General features: G+C 41.0%; 1 protein-coding gene across 1 annotated transcript in view; it reads right to left on the reverse strand.

Moving 5' to 3' along the window:
• The window catches only part of pde4dip (phosphodiesterase 4D interacting protein), a 445,155-nt gene that overhangs the window by 257,969 nt on the left and 165,735 nt on the right, over nt 1-21,451 (reverse strand). The window contains exon 4 of the mRNA XM_080195665.1: nt 8,241-8,351. Coding sequence (XP_080051791.1) covers nt 8,241-8,351 — 111 coding nt within the window. The remainder of the gene's footprint in view (nt 1-8,240; nt 8,352-21,451) is intronic.

A 21,451-nucleotide genomic window follows, 5' to 3' on the forward strand; every position in this document is an offset into this window, starting at 1 on the left:
TGAAGTTACAGCAGTCAACTGATAGAATCCCCACAGAAAGGGCACACCCAGAATATTAATCTTTCATTCTCTTTCACATGTTGGGCTTGCAGTGAATGTCCACCATTTTCTGAAACATTTCTTTATGCACTCTTTCTTACTCAATCTTTTTCTCTCCCATTTAGACTTATAGTCTGGCTGACATTTGATGAAGTGCAATGCAGCTCCAGGGAAATTATTTTCGCTGTCTTTACACCCAAATCTCCTGACTTCAATCTGTGGTGCAGGGGAAGGGCATTTGTTATAGTCTTATAAGGATATGTGTTCAGTTTGAAATCTGGAAAAACCTAACATTTATGGGTGAATAGCTGTGATAGTCAAGGTCATGCACAGGTTGTGATAATGAGGAATTTAAATGCTAAACCTTTGTAACATAGAGAAGCTGATAACCAATTCTTGTCCAAGTCACTAACAATTATTCATAGCATAAATTTAATTTTCCTGCCAAATGCACAACTGATCTAAGTTATCCCTAGACAGACCTGCTGCAAAATTCTCAACTTCATGTTGTAGACTTTGGTTGAGCATTATGAAAAAATTCTCGAGGTAGATGGAATTATAGACATCCTCACAATGCTTCACAAATATTCATTGTATTAGAAAATGACCATACTGATCACAGTGGATATTTCTAAACCTTTTACAAATCCAGGAATTACCTCTTGTGGTCTTTGAAATCAGCTTATTCAACAAGCACCCATTCCCCCAGGATTGAACTCAGAACTTAACTCGCTTGTCTAACTTACTGCTCTGTCACTGTATCCATTGTTAAGATTTCGTTTATTTGCCGTTGAAGATAAGCAGTATACTTAATGTCAATCATGCAGCAAAGCCTTGGTCTCTGACATGCCTGCCTCCTGTCCCCTGCCACATTAGGCCACCAAAATTGCTGGGCAGCCTAAAACATGCTTCTCAGATTCCTGGTACGTATCAAATTAATATGGTGTGCCACATGTTAATCCTCTGTCAAGCAAATGGAAACATGAGAGGCTGATGTTGAATACAAAGTACAGAATATAAAATAAATATGTTGCAGTTTACCCTTCTTGTTTCAAAGTTTGGTCAAGTTCAATTTCTGGATTTTTATTTTGCACACTCTTTAACATCACCATTTTAATTATGTTGGCAAATTCAAGTTACTGACTAGTTCAAATTTTACACTCAAAAATGGCATTCAACAATCAGAGACAGCAGTACGTATAACTCCTGAACTACTCTAACTCCAGAATTTATTAATGCACCGATTTTACTTATTCCTGAGCAGTGACTAGTGACTAAGCCCCATTGTAAGTCCAAACTCTCTCAGATAATTTGTTGCAGGAATTGAAGCCAGCGATCAGTTTCTATATTTAGGTCTGTTATCCCCTTGACAACAGCTCCAAGAATAAACCTAACTTTACATGAACATGATACATAGTTCTCCCATTGGCTGGCAGCTTCCAAGTATGAGGCAGATTTTGTTGCAGGTCAGTAATGAACCTGTTACCACATTCATCATACTCACTGCTCACGCAGTGAGTATGGTGTGCAGGAGGGAAATACTCTTCCTGCTGCACTTAATGAGAAGAAGAAAGAAGGAAAGAACTTGTATTTATATAGTGCCTTTCAGGACTTCATGATGTCTCAAAGCACTTTACAGCCAATATAGTTCCTTTGAAGTATAGTCACTGTTGTAAAGTAGGAGACTTTCTGTCTAGTCTTTTCCTTCCCACACCTAACTTTTAAGAACATTAATTCAAGCTGGAGTATGACTAGGTAGATGCTGGCAACCTTCTAGTACTTCAGTGAAATGGTGATTTTCATATGTGAATGTTGCTAAGATATTCTCCAAAGGAAGGCATTTCACCCGAGCCAAATACTGCCTTCACCTGGCAGATAACTGCGGACCTGGCTCATTTTTCTTCTTCTCAATCAAGGATAATAAGTTCAATCATATAAGAACATAATAAGAACATAATAAATAGGAGCAGGAGTAGGCCATCCAGCCCTTCGAGCCTGCCCCGCCATTCAATAAGATCATGGCTGATCTGTCGTGGCTCAGTTCCACATTCCTGCCCTTTCCCCATAACCCTTAATCCCCTCTCTTATCAAAAACCCATCAACCCGCGTCTTAAAAATATTTAGCGAGGTAGCCTCCACCACTTCAACGGGCAGAGAATTCCAGAGATTCACCACCCTTTGAGTGAAGAAGTTCTTCCTCAACTCCATTCTAAACCGCTCCCCCTTTATCTTGAGGCTGTGCCCCCTAGTCCTACTGTCCTTTCTGAGCGGGAAGAGTCTCTCCACCTCTATCCTATCCATCCCATTCATCATCTTATATGTCTCAATGAGATCTCCCCTCATTCTTCTAAACTCTAACGAGTACAAGCCTAGTTTATTCAGCCTCTCCTCATAGCTCAACCCCCTCAACTCCGGCATCAGCCTAGTAAACCTTCTCTGCACTCCCTCCAAGGCCAAAATATCCTTGCGTAAGTACGGCGCCCAAAACTGCACAGTACTCCAGCTGCGGCCTCACCAATGCCCTATACAGCCGCAGCAAGACCTCCCTACTTTTATATTCAATCCCCCTCGCTATGAAGGCCAGCATCCCATTCGTCTTCCTGACCACCTGCAAGCTGGGTTTTTGCGGCTCATGCACAAGGACCCCGAGGTCCCTCTGCACCGTCTCCTGCTGCAGTTTTTCGCCACATAAGTAATAATCCTTCCTACCATTATTCCTACCAAAGTGGACCACCTCGCACTTGCCAACATTAAATTCCATTTGCCAGTTCCTGGCCCATTCGCCCAGCCTATCTAGATCCTTCTGTAGACTCTCCACACCCTCCGCGCAATTTGCCGTTCCGCCAATCTTGGTGTCATCAGCAAATTTCGACACCATACACTTGGTTCCCTCCTCCAGATCATCTATATAAGTGGTAAATAGCTGAGGCCCCAGCACCGACCCCTGGGGCACTCCACTAGTCACCAACCGCCAATCTGAATAGCACCCATTGACCCCCACTCTCTGCCTCCTATTTGACAACCAATCCTCTATCCACGCTAACACCCTACCCCCAACTCCACGTCCCCTGACCTTCTGCAATAACCTCTTGTGAGGTACCTTGTCAAACGCCTTCTGAAAACCAAGAAAGACCACATCCACCGGCTCTCCTCTATCCACCGCCCTAGGCACATCCTCATAGAACTCCAGTAATCCTGACTACCGGCTACTAGCATGAGCCCTACTAGATAATGAACATCACAAGTAAAAGATATGGTGATTTTTCACATGTCTATTGATTATCCTGTGGTTTTTGACAGAAGGAAAAGGTTCTAAGGGGAGTCCACCTCCTCCAAAGCACCAGGGCATAAAGAAAGTCAGGTTAAGTTTTTACATTGAGTAATTTCATTAATTACCAGGGAGAAGAATCATTTGACTACATTTCTGCGCTACCAGGAACCTCTTCAATGAGGCACAAGGTGGAGGTCTGACAGTAGACTGCTTGGATGCTTATTCTGGCGTTTTAGGAGCAACTGGTAACTGGATCATACTTCTCATGTAACTGAAATGTATCACAGATCTTAATGAGGAAAAGGGTGGATATTGAGAAGGATGAGAAAGAAGTTATGTGGGTAGTGGTGGCAGTGGGTTGGGGGGGGGGTTGGTGGTTGCGGTTTGCTGCAAGGCAGAGAAGACCAAAGACAAGGTACAGAAGTGTCTTTATGGTGATTTTTAAAAGGAGATTTTATTGAGACCTTTTATCCATATTATATTTTTCTCCCCACTTACCCCATCATGAATAAAGCTCGGACCATTCTTTGCACCTAAAGGTGTAAACACATGACCTGCTTTAAAACCTGTATCAGTCACTAGGATGTGACCAAGCAGTATACAAGGTGATTTTATTATTTTTTCCATTGTGGAGAAATTAGCACTGAGATTAGGCAACCCACAGTATTTGGGGTGCAAGTTCCTGTTTCATTGTGACACTAGCCTGACACACTGCATCACATATTAATGACTGAGGACCACGGTGTAGTGTCCTTTTCCCCTAGTCCCAAATTAAGAAAGGAGCAGGAAAATGATAGGGGAAATGTGATTGCAATTCAAGTTCTCATGGTTTCTTTTGATTAGTACGAAAACTGATTAGAAAGTCAGAATGACAATAGTAGAACAAATGAGATGGTGAAGAATTGGAGGACCAATATGGCTTCTGCAACCAAGGCCACATGAAACAAAGTGACTGATCATTCATGTCCTCTGTTGATGTAGGACATTGCTACGTGCAAATTGGTTGTCATATCTGCTGAACATACTGTTTGCACTTTGAAAGTAGTTAATTGACTGTAAAGTTGTGAAATTCTGAGGACATGGTAAACTGTTTTAACTTTTCCCTTCATTCACGAGTACCTAAAACGTACGCACATACTTGATGTAACCCTTCACTTAAACGTTGCATTAGAGTGTTAACCTAGATTATTCGTTCTGGAAATATGGGCTATGTATTGGACATTCATCCCATTTACACACGTATGTGCATCACATGTATCATGCTACCCAATAACAATTATTTTTCACTTGGAAATGCTGACATAATACTGAAGCTGTTGAAATGTGTCCGGGCTATACCACTGAAAATAAACCACCTGGATTCACAGTCTATTGGTGTGTTTCAAAAAATAAGTCTTGCCTTCATGACTTTTTTTAATTAAGATATCAAGTGTACATTCTCAGTCCTAAAATATAAAACACCAAAAGAAAACAAACTACCACAATGGTTGCAAAATCCTTCATGGCTCCTTCTAATGCCTTATGACACAATGTGCATATTATGGCTTTTCTCTTATTAAATGATTCACAACCACCATCAGTACACCCCCCATCCCTTGCCCCCACCATCCATTAATGTTGATGTTCAGTTTTTAATCTTTATCTTGTTGAATAATGAATAAGCAGAAGCTTGATACATAACCAACAAATAATGTGACAAACTCTTTAATAGACCAACAATGTTTTTTTTGGTAACTACCAAGCGTTTGGATTAATTTGGATCTCAGTAAATGAGATTTGTGCGCAAGCAGACAGGAGGGAATTTTACCTCCCGGCAGGTTTCCTAGAGAAACCATGTAAGGTTGTTTCAGACTCGCCCGGTGACAATATGAGACCATAGCAATTTTAACAGCTGGGAGTCATTACCATACCGTGCTTCCACTTTTTATCTGTTCTGGGCAGAGAGCAGTTGTTGGCCTCACACAAGTTGGCAAAAGTAGTTAAGTGTGAGGAAGTGGTCGTGGGAGAATTTCACTGTTGGGAATGTGATGGGTAGTGTGGTGCATTGTGTGGGAAGAGGAGTCCAGTACAGGGCAGAAACCTAATCTTTCCCTATGAGAGGTGCACTCCTGCTCCTCACCCCAACGATGGAAAGTCAACTACAGGGCCTCTTCACATATCGATCCTCCTCAAACTCCTGTTAAAATATTATTAGAATCAGTTTAACAGTCATTGGACCCCATTCTGAACACGTTAATTGAAACCCAAATGGTTTTGTGCCCTGCTGAGAAGAGCAGATTTAAATCAGACATGGTGGAATCTAGGTAGCCCTTCAGTTCGTAAATAGCCTTGGCATTTTAACTGTGCACCTGAATAGGAGGTTAAAATCTCCACAGGTTGCAAGGGATCTGACACAGTGACAATCATGGCCACAAATTACATGTATAACCACCACACCACTGGGAATTGGACATGCATGCAGGAAACATGAGTGTCAACTAGTTGGCAATGAACTGGTTCATATGTCACCAATAAACTAATAAGCATGTTGACATATAGACCACTTAACCACTGGTGAAAGGGAATGAATAATCAAAATGAACAGAACAAAAATGGAACAAAGTCATAAGACAATTACAATTGAGACACAAGACCAATTTTTAAAACAGGTCGGAAGTCAAGGGTGCAGATTCTTTAAAGTAATAATGAGACTGAATGAGATGCTACTTGTAGCAAGCAGAGGGGGCATAGTGCAAATCTACTGGTAAATTCTGCAGATTTGCGACTCATGCCTTACCTCTTAATCGTAGACTTTTAGGCATCATTTACATGCTGTGACTCTACCTCCTACTTGAAGGGAATGGCATCACTGTGGTAATGGGACCCTTGCAAGATAACTGAACATTTTGGGGCGGATAGCTCCAATACAGGTGCTTAGATGAAATGAAACACACTGGTTGTATAACCTGTCCTTCCCTGTAATATTGTAACAGAAGATATTATCTATGACAGCTGAGAAACCATGCAACACATGGGCTGGAATTTTCCAGCCACTCACTCCCAAACGCTGCCTCAAGTGACGAGGGATATTTTGGTGCTCAGCCAAATCTCCATTCACTGCAGTGGGACCAGAGAATCCCTTTGGATTACTGGTCATTCTGTCAGTAACAGGTATCATCTTGCTTATATGTGATCTATATTTTGTAATTCCCTCATAACCATGTAAAGCACTGTATCTATAACAAGCCTCTCACCTTAACACAGATGGAGTACATATATTCCACACTTGAGGGAACTGAGATAAGGCTAATCTGACTCCTTGTGGATCTCTCACTCTCTTCCCTTCTATCCACTTCAAAACCTACCACTTTAACAGTTTTCTTTCACCCTTGCTGATGTTGCTTTTTTGTCTGATTATCCTTGTATAAACTGCCTTGGACTTTTACCTAGTGTAAAGGCATGATATCAATGGATGTTGTTGCTAATCTTTTCCTATAAAGCTTTCTGCTGGAGCACATCTGTACTCAATGTGGAGAATTGATACTAAACTTTATTTTTATTTTTCTGCATATACTGGCAGTTTGAGTTTAAATTTATTTTTTAATGTCACAAGTAGGCTTACATTAACACTACAATAAAGTTACTGTGACAATACCCTAGTTGCCACACTCTGACACCTGTTCAGGTACACTGAGGGAGAATATTTAGCGTGGCCAATGCATATCTTTTGGACTGTAGGAGAAAACCGGAACACCTGGAGGAAACACAGGGGAGAACGTGCGGACTCCATACAGACAGTGACCCAAACCTGGGTCCTTGGCACCGTGAGGCAGCAGTGCTAACCACTGCCACCACGTTGCCCATCATGGTAAATCTGAGCAATGCTAATCTCTTTTGTAATCCTGTTTTCAAACAAAATACTGTAAAGCAGATGCTAAGGAATTATATAAAACAGAAGCTTTAACATGTTTTTCAAATGGTTTCTAAGCCACAAGGGGTTGCTTTTGAAAGATTTCAAAGATTGCAGTATATTAGAAACCAGGGTCAGATCTAAGTTCTTCCCTAAACACCTCCACCTCGTCAAAATCTACCTCATTGGCCAAGTTTTTGGGGATTCCTCCTGACATTTCATTTTGTGGCTCAACGTATTTCTTCTCAAGTACTTCTCTGACCAACTAATTAGGTTCTCCTAGGTGGGTAGGGTTAAATCAATGCCAGTGATGTTTATGCTTTTGATGATTTATTTATATTACCTAATCAAGTTGCCAGTGTAGATTAAAAAAAATACTTTCCCACTTTGAAACACAAGATATTTTCAAAGCGTTTTGGCAGCCCAACTCCAGTTGGATACTAAACCTGACTAGGTGCGGACATCCACCTGGACAGTAAATCCTATCCGATATGGATATTCAGATAATAAGATGCTCTCTTATCACAGCATCTGCAATATAAATGCAAACCACACTCCAGTTCCTACAAAATTGTTGCAGATACTTTACAGCCATTATCTTCATAAAGAACTGAAATTGAAGTTTGCTGGGTATAACTATGGCTGAAGTTACATTAATTAAATCGTTTGGACACAAGTAGTATATATATATATATATCCCCTTTCCACTTATTATTTTCTTTCTTTTTCCTCTTTCAAATCTTTCTGGACCACCTTGAGCCAATGCATGTCCCCATCTCTTTGCCAGTTTTGCTCTCTGTTCGGTTGAGATGTTGTAAGTGGGCAATTTGGGATGACTTTCTTTCCTGTAGCATAATATTGACATGATACATGCTTGGTACCCATCTTTAGACAGCAAAGTTTGAACCTATGTCTTATCTCTCTCTGGTGATGCTTGTTAATTTTCCTACAAATCACCCTAGAAATATTGCAGTTTGAGGTCTTGAGTAAAATACCGTTTCAATGCTTAGTTCACACAGAAAAAGTGAAGAAGTTTCCTACCCTCTTGTAGATGTCCTCGCTGCTGTCTTCATATTTCTGTTGTATTCGTTCCTCCAGAAAATAGATCCTGAGCTTGAGACTGAAGTTTTCTTTTTTCAAGTCATTTAGATGCTGGGAAAGAGTACGGTAACCATTAGACATGGCAGGTGACAAGGGTTGGGGGTGGGGGGGGCAACTGCCACCCCCCCCTCCCACTCAGTGTAGTAACATCTCAAAACAGACTTGAAGTAAAATCAACGAAACATCGTGAAAGCTGTGAGGACTCTCTCGGCACAGTCAATGTGCCATCGCAGCTCACGTTAGGGTACAGTGGAGGCCAAAAGTTTTTTTTAATCTCAAGTGGAATGACAGGAATCTTGAACAGGCAGCACACTACATGACAAGTGGCACAACTGATGTAAGTTGATCCCAGTACCAATGAGAGGCTTTGACTAACATCACATCATCCTACTAGTTTCACATTGGCAGGTGCCTGCTCGTCTCCTTCTCCCTATCCAGAAGGATTTCAAATCAAGCATGCATTTTGAACGGCTTAGAGTTTCAGTGAAAAAAAACATTTTGACAAATAAATGTTCCAGCCATGACCAACACTCAATGCACATTCTTAATTTTAAACACAGGGTTGTGTCATCTGAGTCCTTTAAACTAAACCATTATGAAAACTTCATTTTAGGCTGAATACAAAATCAAAATAGCACGGATGTTAAAAATATGAAATAGAAAAGAAAATGCAAATCATGTCAGCATCTGAGGATAGCGAAAGAGTTAATATTTCAGGTTGAGGACCTTTCCTCAGATAAGGGAAAAGTTCTATATACTTTTTAAGTTTTTAATACACTTGTTTCAAAACACTGCTTATAACATTAATTTCAAGGAGTTACTGTGAACCAAATGTATGAAGGAGTTAAATTAACATTAACTGAAATAGTTAGTAACCTAAAGTGATTTAATTATTTCAAGTGTATAGAAAGACCAGGATGCAAAAGTTGGCCGTGGGAAGAGTACAGGATCCTGCAACAACTATTGCCTAGCTGCTTATTAGCCGCTGACTGATCAACACTAAGACTGAATAACTCATTCTAATTGCTTCTGCTGATGTTAAGAACAGGCACTATTTCAATTTTTATCCATAGGTAGGAAGAAAAATACGATAAAGTAATGATAATTTCTGTGCTGCTTTGATAGTTAAAAGTGATTCAGATGGTTAAATATGTTAAGGTTACATTAATTATACTGTTGAGATACACAGGTGCAGGGTATTGTTTAATATACATGATGTGGATATGCTGGCATTGGACTGGAGTAAACACAGTAAAAAGGTTTAACATAGACAGGGAGTGGGGAAAAGAACAGTAGTGCACCAAAAATGCAGCAGAGCACTGGATCCCACTAACTGTAAGTTTGCCACAGCATGGGGGAGGGGTATTTCCACAAAATGGCTGAAGTTGCGAGGCTCTGGCTCCCAAGGGCTTGGGACAAATATTGAATTCCTTCTGGGCAGGAGTACACTCACACCCCTGTTCACCAGATACTGGAGCCACTGTTCTAAGGTGTAGTCTCTCTTTATAAAAATATAAAGCTCACCTATGTCTGCCACAGGATGATTTACCATCTACCATGATACGATTTGAGCCTGGAACCCCACATCATTGAACTAGGTTTGTGGATTACCAGTTCAGTGACCAACCTCCACTTCCGTCCCCACCCTGGGACTTGAAGGCTGAAGTGACAAATATTCACAACTGATCAATGTTCTTCACTTGTAAAAACATGTTGAAATCCAAGCTTACCTCTTGTCTCAATCATGGCAAATATTGCAACATGAGGTGAGCAAACATTGAACTTGCCTTTACTGATGTAATTAACCTATATAATTCAGTATGTGACTTTATTTTGCATCCTGAATGTCATCCCCTCAAACCTACTCACTCAATACGATCTCCTTATGTTATGGTGGCCACAAAAGACAAGGGGGATCATTGACTGATCTCCCCATGGGTTTCATGGGATATGGACTCCTCTATTAAGTGAGTGGGGACTCACCCAATGGAAAATGAGCCACAGGGACTTAAAACTCACTGCCTCAACCTACACTGGTATTCTGCAGGTCACCACGCTTAAACTTGTGTGCTAAGCCGTGGATGCAGCTCTTCTCCGCTTTGTAAACCAAGGATTATCATAATAGAACTTAGAACATTACAACACTGTATAGGCTCTTCGGCCCTCAATGTTGTGCCAAGCTCTGTCCAATCCCAAGATCAAGCTTTCCCACTCCCTATAATTCTGGTGTGCTCCATGTGCCTATCCAATAACTGCTTAAAAGTTCCTAAAGTGTCTGACTCCACTATCACAGCAGGCAGTCCATTCCACACCCCAACCACTCTCTGGGTGAACAATCTACCTCAGACATCCCTCCTATATCTCCCACCATGAACCTTATAGTTATGCCCCCTAGTAACAGCTACATCCACCCGAGGAAATGGTCTCTGCACGTCTACTCTATCAATCCCTCTCATCATCCTATAAACCTCTATTAAGTTGCCTCTCATCCTCCTCTGCTCCAAAGAGAAAAGCCCCAGCTCCCTCAACCTTTCCTCATAAGACCTACCCTCCAAGCCAGGCAGCACACTGGTAAATCTCCTCTGCACTCTCTCCAATGCTTCCACATCCTTCTTATAGTGGGGTGACCAGAACTGAACACAATATTCCAAATGTGGTCTCACCAATGTCTGGTATAGTTGCAGCATAGCCCCACGGCTCTTCATCTCTAACCCCCTGTTAATAAACGCTAACACACTATAAGCCTTTTTCACAGCTCTACCCACTTGAGTGGCAACCTCCAGAGATCTGTGGATATGAACCCCAAGATCTCTCTGTTCCTCCACATTCCTTAGAACCCTGCCGTTGACCCAGTAATCTGCATTCAAGTTTGTCCTACCAAAATGAATCACCTCACACTTATCAGGGTTAAACTCCATCTGCCACTTTCAGCCCAGCTCTGCATCCTATCAATGTCTCTTTGCAGCTTGCAAGAGCCCCCCACCTCATCCACTACTCCACCAATTTTGGTGTCATCAGCAAATTTACTAACCCACCCTTCAGCCCCCTCTTCCAAGTCATTGATAAAAATCACAAATAGCAGAGGACTCAGCACTGACCTCTGTGGTACACCACTGGCACCTGGTCTCCAGTCTGAAAATTTTCCTTCCACCATCACTTATGTCTTCTATGAGACAGCCAGTTACTTATCGAATAGGCCAGATTTCCTTCTATCCCACACATCCTTATCTTCTTCATGAGCCTACCATGGGGAACCTTATCAAATGCCTTACTAAAATCCACGTATACGACATCAACCGCTCTACCTTCGTCCACACACTTAGTTACCTCCTCAAAGAATTCAATGAAATTAGTGAGGCAGGACTTACCCCTCACAAAACCGTGCTGACTATCCCGGATTAAGCTGCAAAGACTAGCCTTGGTGAGATTATTACACACTTCAATTTGCTCACTGTGATTCCTTCATTTGCTTTCATAAAATTCTTTTGAGCCTGATTTTTCAATAATCTATGTGTATGCTAAGTAATCTCTTTAAACACAACATACATCCCACATTCACTCACTTAATGACAAGCCTTTAGATCCAAAAGCTCAGCAAGGTCCAAAATTTTAAGTTCCCTCAGGTGGGTTCTGAGTGTAAAATTGAATGGCAGGATTCTCGCCAGGAACCCACCTGCCCAAACCCAGGTGCAATTTCATACTTAAATAAGCAGAGCCTCGGGCAATGAAGGAATGTCATTGTACTTTGATCTCATTTGCACAATAATTTATGCACCTAATATTCTTGCCTATTCATGTAGTAAGACTCTGAAGTGACGGGCAGGAATGAGTAAGGTGGGGAAGTGACATACAAAATTTTCCCTATCTTGGATGGTGTGGGGGGGGTGGGGGGTGGTTCACTCTTAAGGGCCACTCAGAGCTGGGGCACCCCTACATGTGGAACTTTGGAGCTTCAGTCTACCTTCTGTTGCTGCAATGATCCCCCATCCTGAGCCCCCTTTTGTCCCCACCCTCTTTTCTGGATGTATGACTCCTGCTCTGTCCAAGACTGCAAGAAACTACAATGAGTTATAAATGTAGCCCAATCCATTCTGCAAACCAGCCTCCCATCCACTGACTCTGTCTACACTTCCAGCTGCCTCGGAAAAGCAGCCAGCATAATCAACGACACCACACAATCTGGACATATTCTTTTCCTCCTTCTTCCGTCAGGTAAAAGAAACAAAAGTCTGAGATCATGTATCAATCGTTCAACAACAGTTTCTTTCTTGCTGCCATCAAACTTTTGAATGGTCCTATTACCCATTAGGATGATCTTTCTCTACACCCTCGCTATGACTGTAACGCTATATTCTGCATCCTCTCATTTCCTTCTCCCCTATATGAACAGTATGCTTTGTCTGTATAGTGTGCAAGAAACAATGTGTTTTCACTGTATTCCTATATATGTGACAATAATAAATCAAATCAAATCAAATCAAATCCAAGTTTGAAGGTGAAGACACTAGGTTAAGAGGGGTGATATATATTTCAGATTGGAGCAGGATATTGCAAAGTGAAGTAGATGGATTAAGGGACTGAACAAAATGTTGTAACTGGAGTTCAATGCAGGGAAGTGTACCTTGGATTCAAATAAGATAAATCGGAGGCAAGAGAATTACAAGCTGAATAAAGGTGACACATATTTTAATGTGCAACCATATACTGGGTTGACCTAATGATTGAATAAATTGGACTAACTTCGAAGACTGATCTCCAACGTTTGATTTATTTATAAAAGGAAACTCAATTGCAAATGCTCGATTTCTACCAAGCTGAAAATGACATGAAGAAATATCAGTATACTTCAATTTTGTTTAATCTTAGATTAACTACTTTGCACAATAATTTATGCACCTAATACTCTACGCAGCCTCCCTAACTTCTATTTCTGTAGTATTCGCATTTGAAATGAATGCTGTAACATCAACAAAGGCTGCAGCCCAACATTCTATTTTCATCAGATCAAAACAGATTCCCACCCAAGGAGTTTAAATGAGAGTCACCAGAGCAGAGGACAGCTGTGAAATACTCCATTAAAATCTCCAGAGATATCTTAACATTGTGCACTATTTGCTCCTGACGTCAGTCAGTGCTGCTTCTGTCTGGGCACCAAAATGATCAGTAGATTGAATATCTGGTGCTAAATGTCTTTCGACTGACATATGTGACAGTAGTTCGACTGTTCTCTAACAACCTTTTGCTCCTACGCTATCAGGTTATTACAGAACAGTTTATTAGAGGACTAGTATATGATGATGTGAAATGCTGGGACGCGGGTTTGCACCCAATCGCTAAGTTGCCAGCCCTGGCCACGCTGCTCTATAAAGTGCATGTAAAATTCATCATCAACTGCCACTCTGAATCTCTACAATTTTGTGTACAGAAACTCAGCCTGTCCTTGAATGTTGTAAGAAAAATTGCACATCAACCCACACCTCGTGAGCCATATTCTACATTACCTATATATATGGTGATGGAGAAACTCTGGAATAAGTACTTGTCATATCTCAGTAGCCACCTTTCCCAAATGGCTATATTGATGAGGAGATCCAACATCAGATCCCCTGTACCAGCTCAGCATATCAGTGTCCTTCCTCTTCTTCCTAAAGGTTAGTGGAGGTGATTCCCTATTCACAGGGCATCTTTCTCAACCCTGGTCAAATGGCAATTCATTACTAAACAGCCTGGATAGTAATCACTGGCAGGCCATTTAACTGTGATGGATACCACAACCCACCTCAATCCTATTCTTATCTGTTTTTAAATACAGAATATATTGTATAAATGAAAGACTCACAACACTTCACTGAAAGCCCAGCTATAACAATCTACCACCATCATAGAAAAATCACAGAATCCCTACAATATAGGCCTATCAAGCCTGCACCGATGACAATCTCATGTATTTATCCTGCTAATCCCACTGACACAAAGGGGCAATGTCTTAGCACAGCCAATCCACCTAACCTGTGCATCTTTGGACTGTGGGAGGAAACCGGAGCACTGGAGGAAACCCACTCATACACAGGGAGAATGTGCAAACTCCACACAAGCAGTGGCCCAAGGCCAAAATTGAACCCGGGTCCCTGGCACTGTGAGGCAGCAGTGCTAATCGTTATGCGCCTTTATGTCATGCTATTATATTCTGATAAGGATGTTTAGGAAAAGTTTAATTCTGACTTTGACATAGCCCTCACTGCCATTCCAAAAGAAGGAAAGCATCCTTCTTGGAGACTTTAATATCAGGGTTGCCTGCAATTCTGAAGTCCAGAGCAGAATCATTGCCCTAAAACAACCTGAATGAAGAGAGGAATTCCAAGTAGAGGTCAGGACCAATTAGAAAAACGTTTACCCATCCAATTCAATTTCAGAACAGTGGGATCAAATAAAGTCTGCCTTACTAACTCCTGCTTCCAGACCATTGTGTTCAAATTTCATCAATAGTTTGACAAAAATAATGTTTGTGCTCTCCTGGAACAAAATTGAGCAACTTTCATTGCCTGGTAGAGCAACCCAAGGATGCAACTCAAGGCGGCAGTATTCCAACAGTTCACGGCTGTTGGAATATTGGAAGATAAACAACATGTGGTGGGAAGGGAAAGCCCAACAAGATGCTGACCATCATGAAATCCAAAGCTTTTTTTGAAGCCAAGATATATAGACCAAGGTCATATGGACCAAATCCCCTTCATTCACAGGACAGTGTTTCTTTTCCTGAGATGACTATGCCATCATCACTGTGCTAATACTAAACTGGTTACTATCAATATACATGATTTACACTTTTATCGTTCACTCTGCAGTCGTTTTTCAAGCCACTCTGAATCTCTACAATTTTGTTTACAGAAACTCAGCCTGTCCTTGTATGTTGTTAAAAATTGTACATCAACCCACACCTCGTGAGCCAATATTCTACATTACCTATATATATGGTGATGGAGAAACTCTAGAATAAGGAAAGTACTTGTCATATCTCAGTAGCCACCTTTCCCAAAAGGCTACATTGATGAGGAGATCCAATATCAGATCCCCTGTACCAGCTCAGCATTGACAAACCACAGCAGGGAGTTTTTTTTATTATAAAGACTTCAGCAAATTAACAAACCCCATAGCATAAAGAGCATTTGTTGTCACCACTCTCCTCCAGAGAGACCTGGGTCATGTGTCAGCAACATATAAGAGCACTAGAAAAATCCCATCAGCAATGCTTCTACTGAATCCGTCCTTTCAGAAGCTAGGTCCACAAGTATCTGAGCAAAACTCTGGCAAAATCAATTTCGATAGGTCATTATGTCCAGATGGCTACCCTCCAGCAGGACCTATTCTCTCAACTCTCAAATGGCTAATGTTCTGGGGATGGCAAATAAAATTTTTCAAAAACATTTATAGCTCCCCTGAAGCATGGTGGGATTGACTTTAATAGAAGTGAGGATTTGTTACCAACCATTCGGAATGGTGACAACTTGTACTGAAACCATGCTTTAGATCAAAAACTGACTTTTTAAATTTGTTGGCTGGAACCTCCTAATTATTATTTTTTTTAAAGACTAAGGCCACATTCCACTGATTTGGGATCATAGTCAAAGATGGCTGTGCATTTGAAGCAATGTCCCTTTTTCATTCTAAAAACTATTGAAATGGAGACAATCTGTCTATAAAGCTGCACCTAGAACAATGGTCTTGAAAGAGGACGAATGTATCCAAACAATAATTTGGGTACTCAACACGGTACAGTCAAGCCATTAGATATAATTGCTTGGACAATGGGGCCCCAGTTGAGAGAGAAATCCCCAGCCACGATCCAGTCAAGTTGCAATTCAGATCACTGGGCAGTTGGAGGGACAGCAAGTCATATGACAAGCCAACCATTTGTGTGTTTTAAGCAGCTGCTTTCTCTGTAGAACAGAACAAGCAATGGGGTTGCTGAAGGAAGATACTGAGTAGTTCCTTGTCTCTCTCTGCCTCTCTCCAACCAACATGCCAGTTTTTGAATCTTGTCTGCTGATTTTGACTATCCAGGTGTAGCAGGCAGAAATTTTAAAAGAACTCCACTCAGCACTGCTGTCTCTAGAACAGATAAGTCATCTACCTGCATCTTTGAACTGTCTCAGTATCGACAGCAACAGAACGACTGAATTCAACCCAAGCCCAGTCAAGTCACCCGCCTTCAAGAAACATATAGCCCTCCTGTTCCAGGACTCTATGTCACTTAATTTATCCTCAACCAACCATCCCCCCACCCCCAAATCTGCAATCTATTTGTGTGTTTATATGAGCTTCGAGTATGAAAGCCAAAGTGTGTTTGTGTGGAAGTGTTTTTATTATTTTACTTAGACTGAGTTAAGTACAATAAAAGCCATCATTTTCTTTTTAAAGAACTCAATAAAACCTATCTGATCATGTCTTTTACGGTCACAGCACATAAACAATTAAACGCTCATGGAATTAAGTGCAACTATTTTAACAAAAAGATCTGTTGCAGTCAAACAAGCAGAAAGGAAAGTGGAGGAATATTCAGCCCCTCCTCATCTGATCGTGACATTATCCATCAAATTGCATTGTATTGTGAGTCAATGGCTTAATGATATGGCAGAGAAGGAAAGAAAACAAAGCAAATCTTACACTCCATATCAAACTGTCTCATGGGACTCAATGCCCCATGCACCACAGGTCTGTGGGTTGACAGGTCAGTTACAAACTGGGAAATGCAGTTACTGATTAAGCCACTGAGAGAAGTTTATGAACTGTTCTTCCCCAACAAGCTGTCAATCTTCCACACTAACACCTAACATTGGTGGCAATGCAGTGTATTGATGGACCAGCAGAATATAGCTTTGCCTACTCTGTCCTCCAATTGTTGAGACCAACCACAGTTGCATCAGGTGTGGAAATGTGGAGTAAATTCACCAGTCATTCCACTCATGAAAATTATGCTTTTACCTTTTTAGATCCATGCAGCACTTGAGAGTAGCCTGACCCAACTAAGAATCTGTACACCCTGAACTGAAGTAACTAGAAAAGCAGAAATGGTCCCAGCTCAGATGTTTAAACTTCAGAGTTCTTTCAACCAGCTGCCAGAACTTCAACAAAAGATTAGTGGAAACTGGGGAGAAATTGTACAACAGCCAATTTTAGCAATTAACCTTGGTTCCCCAGGAGTTCCATCAATCCTCTGTCAGAAAATCCCTGTGAAATTTCCAGACATAAACAATACATTTTGAATCCCATTGGATATTAAAACCTCTCTTTACCAGGATTTATAAAGGCATCTGCTCTGAAAGCGGAGGTAGAAATATTGTTGTCTTTGTTGGTATTAGCTACGTTGCTGCTATTCATCACAACTGACACACCACAAGGGAGGTGACAACTCCGTGTGTGAATCTTAAAAAGATTTTGGGCTGGGTGTGCTGGCTGGCCATTTCACATTCTTATATTTCTTACATTAGGTCTTCTCTGGCAGGAACATAGTCTGTAATCACTGTAGATGGCTGTATTAGTGACTACTTTGATTGCAGCAGTCTGGTATCCAGCACTGTACAGCAAAACATAGAATGGATGGAAGTATTCTCAACAACCATACAGACTAGGTGAATCTTGGCAGAACAATCAATGATAGATTTCTTTAAGGTAAGGTTCTTGGTAAAACTGTATTGCCTTTTTTCAATTATCTAAAAGTTATCTTGAAAAGTACATAAATTTAGGTTTTATGAAGCATTGAAGGGAGGGATAGTTTTTTTTAATGCAACATGTTTAAAATATGCAGAGTACTACCACAATGTTCATGGAAGCCAGGTCAATCATATTTAAGAAGGAATTTGATACATTATATTGACCTGGTTATTCTACAGAGTGTCTCCAGATCTCTCACATCTCTGACCCACAGAGACCATAGGATTAGTTTTGCAAATTCACACTTCAGTTATGCATCAAAGAATGAATTCATCAAAAAACATTTTTTAATATTCATTCATGCAATGTGGGCATCTCAGGCAAGATCAGCATTTATTTTCTATCCTTAAATGCCTTTCAGAAGGTAATGGTCAGCTACCTTCTTCACTAAAGCTGAGTGGTTTTCGAGGCCATATGTGGAAACAGCTAAGAGTTAACCACACTGTTGTGAATCTGGAGTCACTTACAGCCCCTCTTCTTCCCCAAATATTAGTAATGAAGCAAGATGAATTTTTTCTTTACAATTCAGCCATCTCATGGTCACCATTACTGACTGTAGTTTTTTTTAATTGTGATTTATGTAATTAATTTAGTTTAAGCACAGTGGTTGAGGCTGCTGCCTCATAGCACCAGGGACCTGGGTTCACTTCTGGCCTCACATTCCCCTCATGGCTTCATGAGTTTCCTCCGGGTGCTCCGGTTTCCTGCCACAATCCAAAGATGTGCAAGTTAGGTGGATTGGCCATGCTAAATGAACCCTAGTATCAAGGGGATTAGCAGGGTAAATATTTGGGGCTACGGGAATAGGCCTGGGTGGGATTGTGGTTGGTGCAGACTTGATGGGCTGAACGGCCTCCTTCTGCACTGTAGGGATTCTATAAATTATATGCATTGAATTTAATTACTCAGCTACTGGATGAGATTTGATCTCGTGTCTCTGGATCATTAATCCAGATCTATGGACTACTAGTTCAGTAACATAGCCATTTTGCTTCCGTAAGGAATATGATATAGATTGAGATTAAAAAAATGGATAAACTTAGCTTTGGAAGATATTGAGGTGAGAGATGAAACATGAACACCAGCATGGGCCAAATAGCTTGTCTCTGTGCTGTCAATTCTATATATTACAGCACTAATTCCACAACTGGTGTTGACTAAATCAAAATAATGCCCTTTTCAACAATATAAAATAGATTATCTCACTGATGTTCTCTTAAGAGTAGGTATTGAACTATTACTTAGTTATTATAATGATTTCTAGATTCTTCCATTTACATGAATATATACTCAGACTGAGAGGAAATCTTTAACATTTAATTTATGGATTGTGAGTGTTGCTGGTTAGGCCAGCATTTGTTCACTAATTGCTCTCCATGCTGCCTTCTTGAGACACTGCAGTCTCAGTGATGATGGTACACACACAGTGCTGCTAGGGAGGGAGTTCCAGGATTTTGACTCAAAGACAACAAAGAAATGGCAATATATCTCCAGGTCAGGATAGTGAGTGCTATGGAAGGTAACTTCCAGGTAGTGGTACTCCCATGTGTCTGCTGCCTTGTACTTTTGGGTCGTAGCTGTCATGGTTTTGGAAGGTGCTGTCGAAGGAACCTTGGTGAGTTCCTGCAGTGCATCTTGTAAATGTTTTACACTGCTGCTAATGGTGAAGGGAGTATGGCTGTAATTTTCACATCCCATGGATGCTGCAAGCAAGGATGGAGAATTTGGCACTCAGCCAAACCTCTGTTCCATTACAGCAGGACCAGAGAATCCCGCTGGCGTGAATGGCCAGAAAGTTCTGGCCTATACGTCTGTTGCTAGTGCCAATTAAGCAGGCTGCTTTCTCCTGTGTGGTGACGAGCTTCTTGCGTGGAGTAGTGCTCATCCAGACAAATGGAGAGCATTCCATTGCAGTCTTGACTTGTGCCTTGTAGGTGGTAGACAGGCTTTCAGGAATCAGGAAATGAGTTACTCACCACAGGATTCTTAGCCTCTGACCTGCTGTTGCAGGCATGGCATTTCTACGGCTAATACATTTAATTTCTGACCAATGTTAACCTGCAGTGTGCTGTTAGTAGGGGATTCAGTGATGGTAATCCCATTAAATAGCAAGGGGCAACGTACAATGGTAGCATGTAAACAGCCTGACAGGATACTGAAAGATCTGTGGGTAAAATTACTTTCTAAATGCTAATTATAGCCCAAAAGATTAAACCGCATATAAATAAAACATTGACACTGCTTTGGAACAAATTCATCACAGATATAGCACGAGCATAACAAAGTCACACCAAGGTTATACATTACAGGAGAATGAGGAATCTTAGTGCAGCATTGAAGACCAGCACAATGTTTACCTACCATGCCTCTGCAACTGTTTTGTTTTAAGGTTCCTCTCTTCCACAACCCATCCATTAATTGAGAATAGGCACAGATTATGAGCTCTCAGTTTTCTGCTAACGATGGTGCTCTGTAACTGATCATTGGAAGATTTGTAAAGGGAGTTAAGCATGGATTTCCCACTATTTTCTGCTTTACCTCTCTCTGTGCGGTCTTTGGAAGATCTAACTAATATGGAAAATTCCCCATTTGGAAAATTGCGGACTAATATTCGACATTGGGATGCAGCACACAAACTAATCGCATGATAGTAAAGCACTTAGGCTTCACCATATGACCACATTCTGAACAGCAGAACAGGGGATAACTTGAGCACTATAACCGAACACCAGTTTTTACATTGTTTACTAGTTGCTCGGTACCCAGAAAACTTCAAGTTATCTTACTGGTGAAACTATAAAGCAGCACTTTCCTTTTCCATTTCAGATGGGTTCTCAGTGAGTCAAGGTGACTGATATGCCAGTGATTGACAGAGTGTCATTATCAAGCACTCATAGATGGGTCCAAAACAATGTTTTCTCAACATTATCCACTTGTTCACTCTAGCTTAGAAAACAACATAAGAATTTTACATAAGCCACCCATGTGGCTATTAGAATTGATGTCAGCAGTTTAGTATCAATTGTTGATATAGCCCCAAAGTGAGCTGTAGAAGGCAATGGTTAAATCCCCATTGAGAAAAAAACTGAGACAAGGAAATGGTTCTAGGCAGCATCAGTAGACAATGAACCAAGGGCCTGACTTCAGGTAGAGCGCTCACAGTCACATACTGGTGTAATACTGTAGTTTTGACACAAAAAGTTAAATAGTCTATCAGATATCTCCACTAATCTCTTGTTGCCACAGAGATGAGAAATTTAAGATAGAGGCTTGTTTGGAATTCTAGGAAATATTGAGATATGTTTCAGAAGATCTTTGGGGTTGCAGCTGAAAGCACCCAAGTGTAAGTCCTGAGTTGAGCAGACAGAGAAAGAACGATTGTGTTAAGAGTTGTAAAGCAGCTGTCGACGAAAAGCAAAAGGCTTGTGAGAAACCTAGGG

This window comes from Carcharhinus amblyrhynchos, chromosome 9, assembly GCF_965287045.1.
Source record: "Carcharhinus amblyrhynchos chromosome 9, sCarAmb.v2.hapA, whole genome shotgun sequence".
NCBI classification, from domain to species: domain Eukaryota; kingdom Metazoa; phylum Chordata; class Chondrichthyes; order Carcharhiniformes; family Carcharhinidae; genus Carcharhinus; species Carcharhinus amblyrhynchos.